The sequence below is a fragment of the Malurus melanocephalus genome, unplaced genomic scaffold (genome assembly GCF_030028575.1).
Source record: "Malurus melanocephalus ecotype Western Australia unplaced genomic scaffold, MMel_1.1 scaffold_347, whole genome shotgun sequence".
NCBI lineage: Eukaryota > Metazoa > Chordata > Aves > Passeriformes > Maluridae > Malurus > Malurus melanocephalus.
The window spans coordinates 441,255-458,192 of record NW_026623579.1 but is presented as its reverse complement, the minus strand read 5'-3'; the positions used below and the strand labels follow the sequence as shown (position 1 = coordinate 458,192).

General features: G+C 42.3%; 1 protein-coding gene across 3 annotated transcripts in view; it reads left to right on the top strand.

Moving 5' to 3' along the window:
- The window catches only part of MCTP2 (multiple C2 and transmembrane domain containing 2), a 102,972-nt gene extending 88,642 nt beyond the window's left edge, over positions 1-14,330 (top strand). For all 3 annotated transcript variants that reach the window (XM_057378211.1, XM_057378209.1, XM_057378210.1), the window contains 4 exons: positions 4,153-4,262; positions 6,760-6,869; positions 9,220-9,317; positions 11,548-14,330. In XM_057378211.1, the coding sequence (XP_057234194.1) occupies positions 4,153-4,262; positions 6,760-6,869; positions 9,220-9,317; positions 11,548-11,616 (387 nt within the window). In that variant the 3' untranslated portion in view covers positions 11,617-14,330. The remainder of the gene's footprint in view (positions 1-4,152; positions 4,263-6,759; positions 6,870-9,219; positions 9,318-11,547) is intronic.
- Positions 14,331-16,938: the final 2,608 nt, after the last annotated feature.

Genomic DNA, 16,938 nt, shown 5'->3' with positions numbered 1-16,938 from the left:
TTTTTTTTTTTTAAGCAGAATAATAGTGGAGCAAAAAGGAATGCATGCCTGAGCTATTTTCCATTCTTTTCTCTCTCCATCAATCTTGTTTGTTGCTAATACACTGAAGAATTAATAACTGGTGCTTTAGATAAATCCTGGTAAAACATTGCCCTAATGTGCTGGTAGCAGCAGTAGCATAATGAGACAGCTACTGTAAGAAAGCTAATCCTGAAAGTTRGGCCAGCCCAAGGCTAGGCAGACTGATTCTTCCAATCCCTGAAGATATTCAGGATTTTCATTCCTGACTCAGTTGCCTGTGTCCTGTTTTCTTCCTCCTTTTGATTTAATCTCCATTTATGTTTTCTCCTCCCCTTTTCCTCATCTTTGCCCCCAAGTGTTCCTCAGCTTTATATATTGAGTTTCCCTTGGCACGCCCGAAATCTGCTGATGAATRCCACTTGTTTGAAAGTTGCATGCAGGATTTTTCCCTGCAAGTGTTTTCTGTGAAATCCAAGTGAGYAACCAATTCTGTAGAACTTCCCCATGGCTTCAAGCCTAACTTTTCGTTGTGTGCATATGATATTTGCAGTATACATCAGAAACACACTTGGGGAACAACAGCAGGAATTGTCTGCGCTTTTGGAGCGTTGCTCTCTGGCTTGGATGTATCCAGAGGAAAAATATTTGAAGGATAGATTAGAAAAAATAGGAAACAGCTTTCTGTAAAGATGAAAGCTATTAATCACTGAAACAAATGATCAAAAGGAGTTAGGGGATCTCCACCATCCAAGCTTTGAATTCACTAATGGATGCTTGGCTGGAGAAGAAGCGCTAAGCGGGTGGTGTTTGCTCTTTGTTCCAGAGCAGAGGATTGAAGAATTTGTGCCTTCAGTGTCTTCCCCCATAAYTCAGAGGATTTTCCCTCTCAAGACCAGCTCTGACTCGTAGCTCACYCGTTGTGAATTGCTGTGTTGGTGCTGGGGATGTCCTTTCCTGGCCTGCCCCACATTCCCACTCTTGTAAAATCTCCATTGGCACTGGAAGCCCCTCATCATCGTGGTTGTGTGAAGGTTTCYTTTGCAGCTGCCCCTGAATGTCTCAGAGCAGCCTAAGTTCCTTCCAGGGAAGGGAGGTCACAGAGCTGTGGTAACCCTTAAAGTGTGTTTATATGTCCTGTTTAAGTGATATTTCAGAAACAGGAAAATCYAGGAGCATCTTTTAGTAAGGCAGAKATTCCGTGTCTTYATTTCTGAGCTCAAGTTGATGTATRTTAGCTGCAGACAAAAGACTTAATTTCTGAAATTGCTGGGTCTTGGTTGCTGTTGTTTTTTTTTCCCCTCCCCTGACATGCTTAATCTTTTGTAAACCCCCTTTTGTGGTTTTGTTCAGGCAATTAATGTAGAAATGARGGTTTCTTAAATCAGGATATGCAAGGAAGATTTGAAGTAGCACACTGATTATATAATTAATTCTCAGTTGTAAATTCATTTTGATGGAGTTAATTCTTTCCCAGAGGCTGAGGACTAGTTTTGGTCCACCCACAGTGCTGTAATCAGCTAAGAAATAAAGAAGAAAAAGGCCTTGAAGGAATGGGAGTTTCATGGCTGGTTTTAGGAAAATAATGCCAGAAACAGGCAGGGTATTTCATTTTCAATTCATGCAGAAGCTTCTGAGCTGTGGTTTTGAACCATGGGTATCCAAATCCRGTTTTCAAGCAGTGCAATACACTGAGCCCAAAAGAAATCAGAAAAGAATGATACCTGAAGAGGATGGAGAAAAATKGTCTGGGTGGTGGGACCTTGCACTGATGTCAAAGTGTGCTTASTGGAAGATGTATTTTGGGTTATTCTTTTATATTTTCCACGAACATGATGGCATTCAAATACAGCTTTCTCTGTGSCAGTTGCCCCTTTATTGATAAATARATCCAGTGACTTTCATCCTGATGGGCTCTTACTGCTTCCGACAGCRTTTTGTGAGGTGCTGGCTTCACAAAGCATAAACAACACTCCAAAACCTAAATAATTTGGAAAACCATATTTGCTGTACTTAATTTGTCCGCTTCTCTCTTGCTTAACCAGTGACCTAACAATTCTGCCAATGCGTTTAGACTGCAGGTTCCCAGAACAAAACAACCAAAACAAAGAAACGGCCCTGACAAATTCCCAGAATTTTCAAACAATTATACACACGGTGCATACTGCGAGGACGGTTGATAGAGCAAGCCTATTTTGCTCTCAACTAACTGATTTTATTTACAAGGCTTTCTAATCCCAGTTTGTATATTTTGCATCATAAATTGAGAGTGCTGTTGTCCAGGGGTGGTTTCAGCACGCAGCCAGGTGAGCCAGCTGTCACAACTCAGGGACTGGCAGTTTCTGGTTGATTTTCTGGCTCCRCTTGGTGGCTGCAGGAGAAGTTGTGTTGTGCTGTGTTGGTGAAGCTGCGTTATCACCACGTCTCTGAGCTGCACCGAGGACGTGTAAATGAAGTCAGCATGATGCACAGGGAGCTGGCAGATGCTCTGCCTCGCATCTCTGGGCAGCAAGAGCGGGCTTGCCCTGCAGTATCGCTTTATTTAAGTGGTTTCTTTATCCCTCTCTCCAAATCTGGACAGAATGAAATTCCCACTGTCTGGTTTTCCATGAGCTGCTCCCYAGCTTCTAAGTTTGGTGGGAGAAAAAGTCAGCTATGACTAAAGGACCGTTGCACCATTCCAGTGTGTGAATGGTTAAATATAATTTCAATGTGTCATTTACATTTGAGCCTAACGAGATTATAACTGGAGCTGTGTGAAAATGACTTTTTGGTGCTATTTTCACATAAACTGACTATTTATTTATTTATTTTGTTCTGGGGTTATTTCACACCCCAAGGGTTTCATTTTTGTTGGTTGTTTTATTAATGTAAAAATACTCATTTTCACACCCAAATGTGTGATTATTTAAAATGCTGCTTCTATTCATTGTGCACTGACTTGCAACCTAAAGGCAAATATTCAAATGTCTGGAGCTTGATAACTCCATGGTGGTTTTGGCTGGCTTTTTAAACTCAAAAAAATGCTGGGAAGAGAAATGGGCAGTGAGTAATTCYGAGTGGATGTCTCTGGCCCTTGATCATTCCCACCCTCCCTTTCCTCTACCTCTACCTCCCTTACCTCTACCCTGTGGAAGACAGGGTTACAAAATGCTCTTTATCATCATCTCCCCTCTCTGGGAACAGATTGGTTAAAACACAGCTTAAAATGCTTTGTTGGTTTGGCTTTCTTTCTTTTTGTTTTTTTTTTTTTTTTGCTAAATTGGACTGATTTTTAAGTGTCTTAAATGTGATGTAAAATCAGTGTCCAGGACTCTGCATTTTGTAATAAGTGAATGTTTTGCTGATTTCTTGCTAGAATATCTGCAACCACACCAATTTGCATGCCTGTGTGTGTGTTAGATTGCTGGCAAAGAAATGCTGAATGCTGATAATTGTATACTGGTTTTCAAGCCTGATTTAAGTAATTTTGATTTTTAATTCATTCTGTGCTTCCTTTTTATTTCTGCACATGTGTAGTAATGTCCTGTAATGTCATTTTCTAAAATAAGCAGTAAGAAACGAAGTTGAGATGGCCGCTGTAAAAGGAAAATGACTTTTTTCCCCTTTGATTCCTTTTTTTTTTCCAGTAAAAGAGTAAGTCTCTGTATACAGAATGTTCAAAAAATATTGCATTTACTATCTTGCTGCTAATTTATATACACAAAACAGTGTGGTTGTGGGAGCCTACAGAGCTTAGAAAAGTGAGATTTAGTTCTGCACAAGAATATTTATGTTCTTGAGGAGCACTGAGCAGCCAGCACTCTGCATTAGGGGTGCTCAGCATCTCTTGTGCTTTGTCATCCAGTTGGGCTCTTCAGTGAAATCCTGGCTGAGATCCTGTGSTCAAGTTGTGTTAGAAGATGAAGAAACCTCTGGCCATGTATTGAGGAAAAGGAACAAAATACAGGGATCTGTACAAATAATGTTAGTTCTGTGTGATAAACCCTGGTGTGCATTCTCTCCTTCCTTCAGTGAAATATTTTGAGTTCATGGATGGATCAGCAGTGCTGGAAATCTTATTTTCACCACATGTCTGTAAACAACCTAACAAATACTGTATGTATTAAAGGTTTTCTGGTTTCTTTTAATTAGGAGTCTGAGAAAAAGGGGCTAATTGAGAGAATCCACATGGTCCAAGACATCATCATAGCTGTTCAAAGCATCCTAGAAGAAATAGCATCGTTTGGAGAGAGGATTAAGAAGTAAGTGGTAATTTTTTCTTGCTTAGCCATGATTTGCAGTGCAGCAGAACCAGGGGGATTAAGGTGGAGTAAATGTCTTGTTCCAAAAATGGCTGCAAGGTGCAGCAGGATAAACCTGGCCAGACCCACCACTGCTTCTTCTTTTATAGTCTTATTCCAAAAAAACATTTCTAAGCATAGAGAAGAGGAGAAGCTTTACTGGTGTAGCTTTCATGTTTGCCTGAATTTCTGGTCTTGCTTGTTTGTGATGGAGTGGGGAGTCATGGCTGCCACAGATATTGCTTGAAGATGTGGGTACAGAAGCATCAGGTATTTCTTTTCAGTCSCATCACAGATAAAATAGGTATGAAATGATGGTCAGTGTTGCCTTTCCCACGCCCTCCCCATCCTGACCTGCCCACAGGGGTTACCAGTCCCTTGTGTCCCTGACCAACAAATTGATCTTTTTCTGTCTTTACCATTTTGAGCTGTCTGCTTCCTGCTGGAGCCACGAGGAAGCCCCAAGGGGGTTTTCAGAGTCTCATGGCAAGGGGGTTATTCCTGACCTTACAAAGGAGGGAGGTGAAGAGCCTAAAAAAAAAAAAAAAGTTTTAAAAAAAAATCCCACCCACAAACACACACAAACCTTTTATAACTCAGTCTTTATTGGGGCTTAATTGATCCATATTGTTGTCTGTTTGGAGCACAAAGTGATGGTTTGTGACCGAGCCTCACTTTAATGAGGAGCTGGGTTCAAGCTAAAAATACAGCGACCACATGTGCTGTGGTGACACCCCAGCTGGGGTGGAAGTGGCCCAAAGATGTACTCCAGTCCATGAACAGGGCACTGTTCTGCCCAGCTGCATGGCAGGAAGGCTCAAAGCACTTCAACACTGTTAATTCTTGTATTCATTTGGGTGACAATGGCCTTAAAGAACACATTGGGTATTAATGTGGACGCCCGATGTAATTTCAGAAGAATTCTGTTGTAGCTCGGCAGTGATGTGCCATTAAAAAATTGCTATCAAAGTTTTTTTTGTAAGTGACAGACTGAATTGTGCTGCAGTTTCCGTCTGTCACTCCAGTTACACAATCGTAGGGAGTTTTCATAGTTTAACTGAATTGAGCTGTTTTGCTATTTTTTTTTTCATTTTAGCTTAAGCTACRTTGATTGATAATGATGGGTCCTCTCCCACCTATTTTTACTTAATATTTAATACGTCTATTGAAGCTTAAATGTAATTCTTGAAGCGTCCTATTAATTTTATCTGTCAAGAGAAGTTTGTCTCACTTTATAGGCTGATAAGTGGTCCAGATTCATTCTCTCTCCTTCCTACTCCTCATCACTGTGATATGATGAAGTTAACAGGCAGATTGTGGGAAGCAGAGATGCCCAGATCCATAAATCCACCTTTGGACTAACTGGCATCTTTGCAGCCCAGGTATCTCAACATTTAGTGCAGGCCATGGGGTTATGTCTTACAAGGCCACAGGGGGACAAAGTAACTTCAGAGATGTGTTAGCAGTGGCTTCTCACCTTAAGTCCATCATTGACTTGCAGATGAGAAGTCTGGGTGAAATAAAATCCTGCTTTTCACTGCCATGTGGCCAAAGTCTGAAATGCTATAGTAACCAAGCCTTTCAGGGGTGCTGCTCTTGGGGAAAAATCTGATGCAGATTGTTGGAATGCAAAAGCTTTGACTCCAGCTTATCCAAGCCAGCCTCCTGTATGCAGGGCAGTGAAGAATTGCTGAAAATGTAAAGAAATAGAAGCAAATATCTATATATGTATRKATATRTATGTARCCAGGTTTATATAGAATATTATTATGGCTGTGCTGTTACACAGAGCAATTACTAATTATGGTTTAATACCATAATTAGTCTATGTTATGTGTCAGGGTTGAGTCTGGCTACCTGCCACACCTGAGCTGTCACCTGTCACCACTGACACCTGTCTGGTGCCATCCCCCTGTGTCTGGTGCCATCCCCACCTGTCTGGTGCCATCCCCAGCGTGGCCCAGCAGAGCCAGCCCCGATGGCTCAGCCCCAAAGCTCAGCCCCCATGGCTCAGCCCCAAAGGCTCAGCCCCCATGGCTCAGCCCCAAAGGTTCAGCCCCAAAGGTTCAGCCCCCATGGCTCAGCCCCTGTTCCAGATCAGATAATCTGCTCATGAATAATGGAGAGCTGACTGGTGGGCAGGGATGTGTAACAAGTGCGACACACAGGAGAAGAAACAAAAACAATTCGCTTACATGCCTAACAACTTCACTGAGCTCCCCAGGGCTCCTTTTCTCTTCCCTTATCGTGAGATCTGCCTCTCGGATATCTCCCTTAATCCATTATAACATCCAGATGTAGGAATCTGCTTATCCACCTTCCAAAGGGTCTGCAATTTACAGCAGGTCTGACTGCACCAAGCCCTGCAAAGAGGTCATTAAATTATTATTGGGCAGCAGRGCACGAGCAGTGTCCAAGAGCAGAAATGTTGAGAAGGACTGTGTTTTTTTCCTTACAGCACATTCAACTGGACGGTGCCTTTCCTCTCTGTCCTGGCCTGCTTGGTCCTGGCAGCAGCAACAGTTATTTTGTACTTTATACCACTGAGGTACATTGTTTTAATTTGGGGTAAGTACTCCACTGTGACTCATTTGTATGAGATAAATACAATATAMGTCTGCAGAATGAAATCAAACAGGCTTTGAACGACCTGTTACACAGACAAACAAGTGCTGTTGCTTAGAGGTGAATAAAGATGTTATGAACTTCTTAAAATTACCATTTCTCCCCCCTGGGTTATCTGATAATTTGCTTTTCTTAGGGTTCTTTATAAGTTTCCAACAGCACCACAAGAAGAGCATTAGCCTAGATAAGCTACTTTCAGTGTTATTATTCTTCTGCAGGAAAGTAATTAGCTTCCTGGTGCTGGAGCCCTCCAGCTGGGAAATGGTAGGAAGTGGACAAGATGTGTTTGCAGAGCTGGACCACGTAGATTTGGACCCTGGGAGCCTCTTGGATCTGAATATCCTGGCAGTCAGGAGAGGCTGTGCCCAGTGCCCAGCAGGACAGGCTGAGCATCTCCTTTTGTCATGGTTAGAAAGTGTTTGTATGAAGATACATCAAGAGCTAAAAGAGGAGCTTTTAAAAATTAAAACTTCCCTGRTGGTGTTAAGAAGAAATGTAAGATCATCCTTCACAGAAGGAGGTGGCATTCAAGGGCATGGGACAAAGGGGAATGGCTTTAAACAGAAAGAGGTAAGGTTTAGATTAGAAATTAGGGAGAAATTCTTCCCTGTGAGGGTGGTGAGGCCCTGGCACAGGGTGCACAGAGAAGCTGTGGCTGCCCCATCCTTGGAAGTGTTCCAGGCCAGGTTGGATGGGGCTTGGGACAACCTGGGATAGTGAAGATGTCACTGCTCATGGCAGGGGYTTGKGTTGAGATGGTCCTTAAGACCCAAACCATTCTATGATTGCAGCTGCTGAAGACTTTGTGCACCTCCAGACATCCTCCTGTGTTATTTAGGGTGCTTTTATCTCAGCCTTGAGGTAGAAAGGTGTGGAGATCACAGTTGAGGTGGGTCCTTACTGACCTTCAGAAGCTCAGTCCTGGTGTGGCTCTGGGTTTTAGGGACCCCCTGAATCCCCCTGGGGCTCAGCCACTGCTGCTGTCTTGGCTTTCCTGGATGTAGAAAAAGGAGGGAATGAGAAGGTGGCAGTAAAAAAAGCCTCTCTTGGGCAACAGCAGCAAAGAAATGAAGGATTAAATCAAACAAAAGAAAGGGCAAAAGGAAAGGGGAGAAACTGCCGGGAGTAAAAAAAGTTCAGTAACAAAATATTGTTGTTCTCGTGTGGAAGACATGGTGAGTACATGAAAACTATACATCCATTCAACATCATCTGGAGTGACAGGGCCTTCAAATATGATACATGTTAAACTACTACCCTGTGGCAAGGCCTCAAAAGACCTTATGGTATTTTCTGTTTTTTAAAAATCAGGTACACAGAAAATTGTGTTGTCGTTTTGCTACAAGTGTATGGCTTAAAAGCTGAATCTCAGATGTGGAGCAGGTACATTTATTACAGGGAGAGGAGAAGGCTGGAGCAGCCATCACRTTTGAAATCACTTTCAGGGAAACCACAGTGAGATTTTGGACAGGGGCATGATGGAATTGAATGTTGTATCATGAGCCTCAGAGGCAACCAACATTTGAATTTTTTGCTATTCTTTAAAGTGGTTTAGCTGATATTTTTCACCTAGAAGACCTCATGCAAGCAAGAGAAGACCTTAAGAACTCCACAATAATATGAACTTCTGTCCAGACTAGGGACCACCTCTGCCAGCTGAAGCTTAAATAAGTCCCTGCAGATGGACTGCTATTGCTGCAGTTAGAGAGCCAAATTATTCACACAAAAATCAGAATAAAGTAAACCTTGTGATAAGGGTTTACAGTGTCCCACAGCATCAGAATAGGGCCAGTTTGGCCAACGTGGCTCTACAGAGAGGGGGTACAGGATGGGGAAGGAGAGCTCTCATTTTCAGAAGAAATGGAAGGAAAAAAAGGCCTTTTCCCCTGTTATTTTCACAGCCCTCCAGTTGCTTGGGCAAGGGGGGAAGGGATGTATTTGGCCATGTAGGGTAGCAGATCTAGCAGCAGTTTTGGTTCTAAATGTGTGTATTCTGCCGAGAGAATCCCCCGGAATGAATTCATGCTGCAATCTCTCTTGGTGATGCTGAAAGCAGAGAAATCCCTTTATCCATAATGTCCCCTGCTTCCTCCAGGAGSCACTTGTGAGTGATTCCACATGGCAGGGAACGTGTGTGTGGCTTTAAGTCTGAGACACTGTTTTCACACTAATTTTTACTTGTGAATTCCCCTTCCCTTTTTCACCTTGCCTGAACAAATTTAGATGGAGGGAGTAGAAAAGAGTTGTATTATTTTGTTTGCCTTTTAATTTTTTTTTTAAAATTTTATCCTAGGCATAAATAAATTTACTAAGAAGCTTAGAAATCCCTATGCCATCGACAATAATGAGCTACTAGATTTCCTCTCCAGGGTACCATCTGATGTTCAAAAGGTAAGTAATGAATGGCCAGAGCCAGCAGAGGCAAGGAGTGACACTGAGAGCGGCTGGGTGCTCCGTTTGGGAATACAATGCCAATGACTTTTGAAAAACGGAGATAAGGAATGGGGGGAAATCCACAAAGGGAGGGGGGAGAGAGTGTTAGAAGAGAGGGGAGCCAAAATCCTTTGTCAGAAGGATAAAATGATTGCAGAAAAATTATCCTGAAAAGACCTACTTAAAAATGATCTGGAAAATCACTCAGCGTGGTTACTGGGCTATGGTTTTCGTCACCTTTCTGCTCCGGTATTTGTGCAGAGGGAGGAGAAAAATAGCCTCTTTGATAGAGATAACCATCCAAAAGGATTTGCTGAATTCTCCTTTTTCTCAGGATAGGGGGAGGAAYGGGGGGAATTATTTCTGTGACATTGTGCTTGAGCTCCAGGCCTCCTTTGGACAATGCCCCGCTCATCTTTTTCTTTAAAGAAAACCTTGAAATGTGTATAAAATACTCTACAGTTGATCAGATCAATCTTCTACCATTATGGAAWTACAAGTTTTAATCTAACCAGAATCTATCCTCCCTCAGTTTCAGTCAAGTCTTGTCTCTTCTCCCATTTCTTTGAAACACCACCACTGTCATCAGCAATCTCGCCTATCTTCCTGGAAATTATTTGAACAAAACAATAAGTCCTTTAGAATATCAAGATCTGTTTATTTCTCTTGGAGGAGGGAAAACAGTCTTGCTGGGTAATGAAGCCACGCCATAGAAAGGATTCTTTCTTTTGTTTTAATCTACTGGAATCTGTGTCCTCGGGCCTGATCCTGCCAGGATTCTCCTGACATTCTGCTCCTTTCTCTGTGAATTGTGGCACCTCCCTGTGAGGTGCTGTTCACTGGGAGTGAAGGAATCACAACCTTACCCATAGTTTGTTTATGCTGTTGGAGACAGACATTAATTACTCACATGCAGTGTTGAGGCATCTGGTAGAAACAGGGTTGGGAAAAGCTTCTGGTGACATTTATCTCAAGATCCAGAGACTCCAGACTGGTTGGTGGCAGGGCTAATAACTGGAAAGAAAACTCACCACTGGACTGGTGGGAGGCAAAACGCTGAGCAGGAATGATCATAAGAGCTATTAAGCTTCAGTGCATTTTTATTTGTTGTCATTGCTGTTGTAGRGGCCACTGGATTTGCAGTGATGGTTTGCATATGCCCTTTAAGTGTTTATGTTTAAAGATAAGCTGCTTTTCTATTTATGCTTTATTTAACATTTACACTTACAACATTTCCTTGAGTGGTTTCTGTCATGTTGGGATCGTTTGAGCTCTCCAAGGAAAATGATAACCATTTTCTATGGGAGGAATGATTAAAGTTCCTTGGGTGGGACAAACGTTGGAATTCTCCAATAGTGTTGAAAACAGTGACAGCCACACAATCCAAGGACAAGCCATCCATGGAAGCTCCAAAGCCCCTTGTTTGCTTTGTTTTATCTCTGTCACTGCATCAGCATTTCAGTGGGGTGCTGCAGTGCGTTAGAAATTACTCCTGTCTGTCCATTRCCCATTTGCAACCACATGTTGGACAAAAGACAGAGGAGGAGTAAAAAAGATGGTGTGTTCAGCCAGATTTCCACCATTATTTCAGTGGGAATACTTTCATCTGGCACAACAGACARTTGGGAGATTACACCATCCTTGACAGTTTACCACACGTGTTTTAACCATTATATTATGTATGAATTTGTTTTGAGAAGTGGAGGTAGCTTTCTCCAGGTTCTGTTGGGGAGAATGCTTTCCTTTTTTTGGAATGATTAAGTATGTTAGCATCCCAAGGTCTGTGTATGGTTTTGACAACTGTCATCTTACTGTCCATTGGGATCCACTTGAATTGAGACTCCTGAGAGAAGTTTATTAAACTTACAGGTTAATGCCMGAAAGATAAGAAAAACAACTCCCAAACCAAAACAAACCCAAAAGATCTACCCCACATYGCTGAAATCAGGTAGAACCCCATGYATCTCATTAGAAAAATCTGCTTTTAATATTTTTGTTTCAAGAAATGATGCATGACTCCTCAAATCCTTCCTGCAATTAATCCCCCGTGTTCCTGTGTTTAGAAAATGATTCATTACTTTTGAACCTTCCTYGGTTTCCCTCGCTGCGTCCTGGGGGAGCCATTAAGGCACACTGCAGCGAGCTAGAGTTACCTAAGTGCACACGTCATGTCTGTTTGTTTTTACAGGTGCAGCAGGCTGAATTGAAACCATCCAGCGGCTCCAGCCCCGTCAGGAAGAAGCGGAGCGCGCTGTAGGATGCCGCGGGATTTCGGGATGCCGCGTCTCCCTCCCTGCCCGGGCGTGCACACACAGCACCCCTCCCCTCCTGCTCGCTTCACAACAACACTAGAACCACTGCCACAGACTTTCTCTTTCGTGGAAGATGTGGTTTTTTGATAAACACCTGTCTTGGGTTTTTTTTTTCCGGGTTGTCTTTTTGGCATGGTGCCCCAAAAATGAGCGAAACGAAACGTGTGAATTAGTTTGTGGGGTGGGGAGRAGAATGGGAGAGGATGGTGCAACTGCACCTTTTATTTTTCTTTTCTTTTTTTCCCCTCTGATTGCAGAGACAAGGCTGGATGTGGCAGCACTCCCTGTGTTATGTAGGAAGAGATAATTCTGCTTAGTGTAGCAGATCAGCTGAGCTGATGTGAGGAGATGCTCTGAACCAGTTTTTAACATATCCAACAGATTTACATTAAGATATGAAAGCTATTCTTTTCTGAGTTAAATCACTGTGCCTAGAAAGGTTTAAGCTCTGAATTAACGAGTCTTTGATACCCATCTTCTGTTCAAGCAGTGTACATTTTAAAAAGTTTTTTATCATAATTAGCAGAAAGAGCTAGGAGCTCCAACAGTATCTCAATATTTCATCCAGCACTTGTGGGTTTTTCTTTTTCCTTTTTTTCCTTCCTTTTTTTTTTCTTTTTCTTTTTTTTTAAAAAAAGCCCAGCCTGTGGTTAACTCTTTGTGTTCTGGAATCATCRGAGATCCATTGCTGGCAATGGATGCATGAAAACCTTATGCCATGAAAGGATTAAGAGAAAAGGCTAACTCAGTGACCTGAAAAGACTCCGTTGGCTTGCCTTTTGTAATTCCATCTCATCAGATATTTTCAGCATAGCTGTTGTTTTCCTGTCTAAATCCAGAGGGGTCAACACTACAGATCCAAGAGGGAAAAAAAAAAGAACACTTTACAGCCTTAAAGAAACAAGTGCTTGTGCAGAGAGAGTGCACGTGCCCAAAGAAGTGGTTGTGCAATAGTGTGCAGGCTCTGGTCCAGCACTGATGTCTTCTTGCAGCCTTCCCTGGTGGCTCACAAGGAGAGGACCCGAAAGTGAAGCTGTGTGGAAGCTGAGCAATGCAAAGACAGAAGAAAGGACCCCGTTTTGTGTTCTGAGGAGAATGTGATTTCTTGCTTGCTTGCCAATCTTTCGTTGTGCATGTGCTTTGTAYGTTTCAGAAAACCAGCATTATTCAGGTTGTTTTGCTGGGGAAACGAAAACACATAATCATGTATAAAACCTGCTTAATTTTTTGGTGATGGTGTAGCCCTCTGTCCTTTAGGTGCTGTGGGACATTTTGGGAAYGAGTTGTCACCACAAGTTATTGGAAGCACGAGATCTGGAGTTGTTTCTTGTGATTCTCAGGCAGGGATTACCACCAACATTCCCTGGGGTAGCTCACAGTACAAAGAAATAAACCTGAGAGATAGGATCCTTTTTGCCAAAAAAAAAAAAAAGGCTTTGAAAGTCATCTAATAAAACGTAAAATGGTTAAAACCTTGCTTATGGATTGGTGATCCAGATGGAGTTGTGTGTGGTCCCAGTCTTGTGGGGCTGTTGCAGGATTTTGGAGAAGGAAAACTGACAGTGTACTATCTTCCACTGGCTTATTAGCCAGAATCAGTAATTTTTCATAAGTTTATTTTTTGAAGTCCCACTGTGCCTTTGAATAAGGACAGGCACATTTTCATCTCCTTGATTGGCTAAAGAATGTCTTTTGCTCGTGCAAAGCTGTGCGTAGCTGCAAATGGAAGGATTGGGGGAAGATTATCCCGGTTTAAAAAGCCACAAAAATGCCTCTTTGTTTGCACGTGTGCTTGTGTGCCCATGCATTTACAGAGTTGTGTATAAAGAGTGCATGTGTAATGTATTTATAGGCGAGTGTGTGGGGGAAAATGGGTGAATATACAGATTTAAAAGCCTTGAAAATGTTTATGAAAAATGCCAAAGATTCTAAAGCTTATCATCTTGCGTCTGTTCTTCTTCATTTTGTATCTTTCCCGGCATGTCTCTCTGGCTGAGCCAGATCTCTGCATGATTTGATTTACTTCAACTTAATGAAGCTGGTTGGAAAGAGCCTTGTAGAAATTACAAAATCTCCAGTAAATCTCCTTCTTGTACATACAATAGATGTCCACGGAACCCTTTTGTTAAACCAGTTTCTCAATCTTCTCTGTAAACAATGCCTCATTGTCTCGTTTAAAACTATCATCTGGTTTATCGTACTGTAATCTTGTCATTTTGTAAGGGACCAGAGTCAGACATATTTAAGCAGGCGTGTGGCATCTGATCTTTGGTTTGAGTGAAAACATTCAACTGCAGGAAAAACTGTTTATTTATTCACAAACTTGGATTGATACTTTGGTAGCTTGGTTTTTTTTTTTTTTTCTATAGTTTTTTCCACGTGGAACTGATTTCTGTTCAGGAGACAGGGTGATACCTTCTTGTTGGTTTTTTTTTAAATTTTTTTTTTGTTTGTTTGGTTTTTGGTGGGTTTTTTTTTGGTGTAGATATGTTGGGTTTCAGAGTAATTTGTGTTAATTGTTATGCTGGAGACCTTCCAAATGAAGGGGTTTGAATGGTCCAGTACCTATATATGTTGTAATGATCCCTTTGTTTTGATAAATGCTGTTTGAAATGCAATAAACATTTGAGGTTAAGCTGATGCTTTTAATTTTTCTGGATTAGGAGAGATGTTTCCCATTCTTTGCAGAACGCTGTGCTGTAATATTTAGTACCTGGCAAGGTAAGCAGGTACATCCCTTGGCAGTGCAGTGTCACAATCAACACTGGAATTTGCTTGTAGGAAGGAGCATAAATGCATCTCCTGCTGCAGCAGGAARTGAGGTAAAGCCTTGCCCCACCTGCCTACAGCCCTTTAGTGRGATTTCCTGGGCCCTAGGTGAAGGAAAGCAGGGTTATGTGCACTCACTGCACAGCCCACTTAGCAAACTCCGTATTCAAATTTGGCATGTGATKGTTAATATCTCTGTGTGTCCGTTGCCCTGTGCAGATTATCAGCTTTTACATTTTTAATCTATTTATCCAAATTAAAACTTATATTTTTGATTTAAGGTAGGGTATTTGCGGTCTAAAGTCTCTTAAGATGAGAAGCAATTCAGAAATTTCAGCTTAACTTTGGGTCTCTGGKATTCTAGAATCGTGGAATCGGAAGCATGTCCACTACCTGTATAGTGTGGAGATAACTGTGTTTGACGTATATGTGCAAATGCAATATATACTCATATTTGCCCAAATAGAAGGTACTGCTGAAGGTTGTTTTTTTAAAGAATCTTCATGGGTAGGACTGAGGTCTAGGCTTCCCTATGGATCATTGTTGGTAAAAGTCACTGAAACACATCTTGTAGGAAGCGAGCAAACAGCCGAGTAAAGCACAGCTGGAAATGCCACACACCTTTCCCTTCTCTCTACCTGAAAAATCTCTGATTTTCACCTTCAGCCACACCTCTGCTTCCCCCTCAGTCACCCACAAAGCAGAGGAGAGCCCAGGCTTTGTCCTGCTGCCCGGGGACCCCACACCCCTGTGCAGGGCAAAGGGAAACTGCACATCCCCTAGAATTGAACTGGCTGCTGCTAATTCCCTGCCTGGGGTAAGAGTGCAGCARCTCCCTGTCCTGCTGGAAAACAGAGGCTTGCCATTTAATTTCCTGTGCTCTATATGGGGCTGCGCTTTATTTTATGTTTTTAATTTGGAGGGCCTGATTCTGCAGGCGTTGCCACAAGTGRAACTGGAGTTGTTTTCCCATCAGACCAGTAGGTTCACACCAGGAAGGAATTTGGTTTCTCTGATGCCTTAATTAAAAAGTTGACAAAATACATTTTAACCAAACCTTAACCTTTAGATTTTCCATCCTTTAACTAAGCTGATGGTCTGTTTTGGAAATGTTGGCTTTGGCTTTAGAGACTATGKCATGTGTTAGTAGTGAATCCTGTTCTGATTTAATACTGTGTGTTGTTTTATCTGTAAAGCTCCATGTGTCAGGGCCCTGGTGCACCTATCCCTGCAAATCAGGCTTGATAAAAATAACTGCTCCTTGCATCCTAAAAGTTGCCAACTGAGAAGGAAGRTGAAATGATTGTTGGTTTGTTGCAGATGTTAATCATTCCCAAATTTTGGCGAGTGAAAATGGTGAAATATTTTGGGACAAAGTATCTCCCTGTGAATTTATAAGGGRGGAAGACTCTCAGCAGCTATTGTGTAATTGAAGGAAAATCTGAGCAAAGGATATATTTATGTTTAGTGTAAATATTCACAAGCATTTAGAAATGGTGTTGGAGTGTAAAAAAAAAAAAAAAAAGCCTCTTGAGATTGTAGCATTTTTAATCTACTTTTCTCCGTGATGCTTTGAAAACAAGGCAGCATTTGAAGATAATTTAGGGGATCATTTTATTTTTRCATWAAAGACRTGCTCTTCTGACATAAATCATGAAACTGAGCATGRGCAAGCAGGAGGTGGCACCCAGGTCTCAGTGTTTGCAGCAGCAGCAGCACCTGGGCAGGCACGAGTTCAAATTCTCAGCGTGGCTCTAACCCGAGGGCTGGCGGTTCTCGTTAAGTTTTACGTGAACAAAAACGGTGCCAGGCGGTTCCTGTGCACTGGGTTGAACACCTGCACGTTCCCTCGTGGCTCAATAGATGATGTGCCTCTTGCAGGAGAAGAAAGTGAGAGCTGGAAGACTTGCTGGTGTAAAGTTTGTGCTGATGTCCTAGTGCAGCCTGACTTTAAACTGTTGAGGACTTCCTTGCAGGAGAAAGGTGGGAAAGGCTCATGGACTGGGCACACATGTCTGGTTCTGAGTCTTACAGGTCAACAGATATTGCCTCTCACTTGTAATTATTGGCTGCTAGAGTGGCCCAGCCAGCACATTTCAGGAGTGGCTGTCAGTCCATGAAGGAAGCACAATGCACTGGCCTTCAGTGGTTTTGGGGACAGATGGGTGGGAATGGGTAGGGAAGCTGGRAATGCTTCCCCTGGAACCTAGGGATGGCCTAGCTGGGGATCTCTCCTCTGCCCTGCATTTGCTGTTATCAGACTTACAGCAGATGAAATAATTATTAATTTTTTTGCCCTTGATCTCTGCGTTTTGGTKACTTACTTTCATGATGGGATAAAATGTTGAATGTTGAACTGACATCTGCAAACTGAAGATGGTAAAACCTAAGGACCTGGGTCTGACCCTTCCAAATTACAGGAACAGCCTGGATTCCTTCGGTCCCAAAGGATCCAGATGCCATCAGACAGTGCAAAGTCTGCTCACAGGAATGTTGCA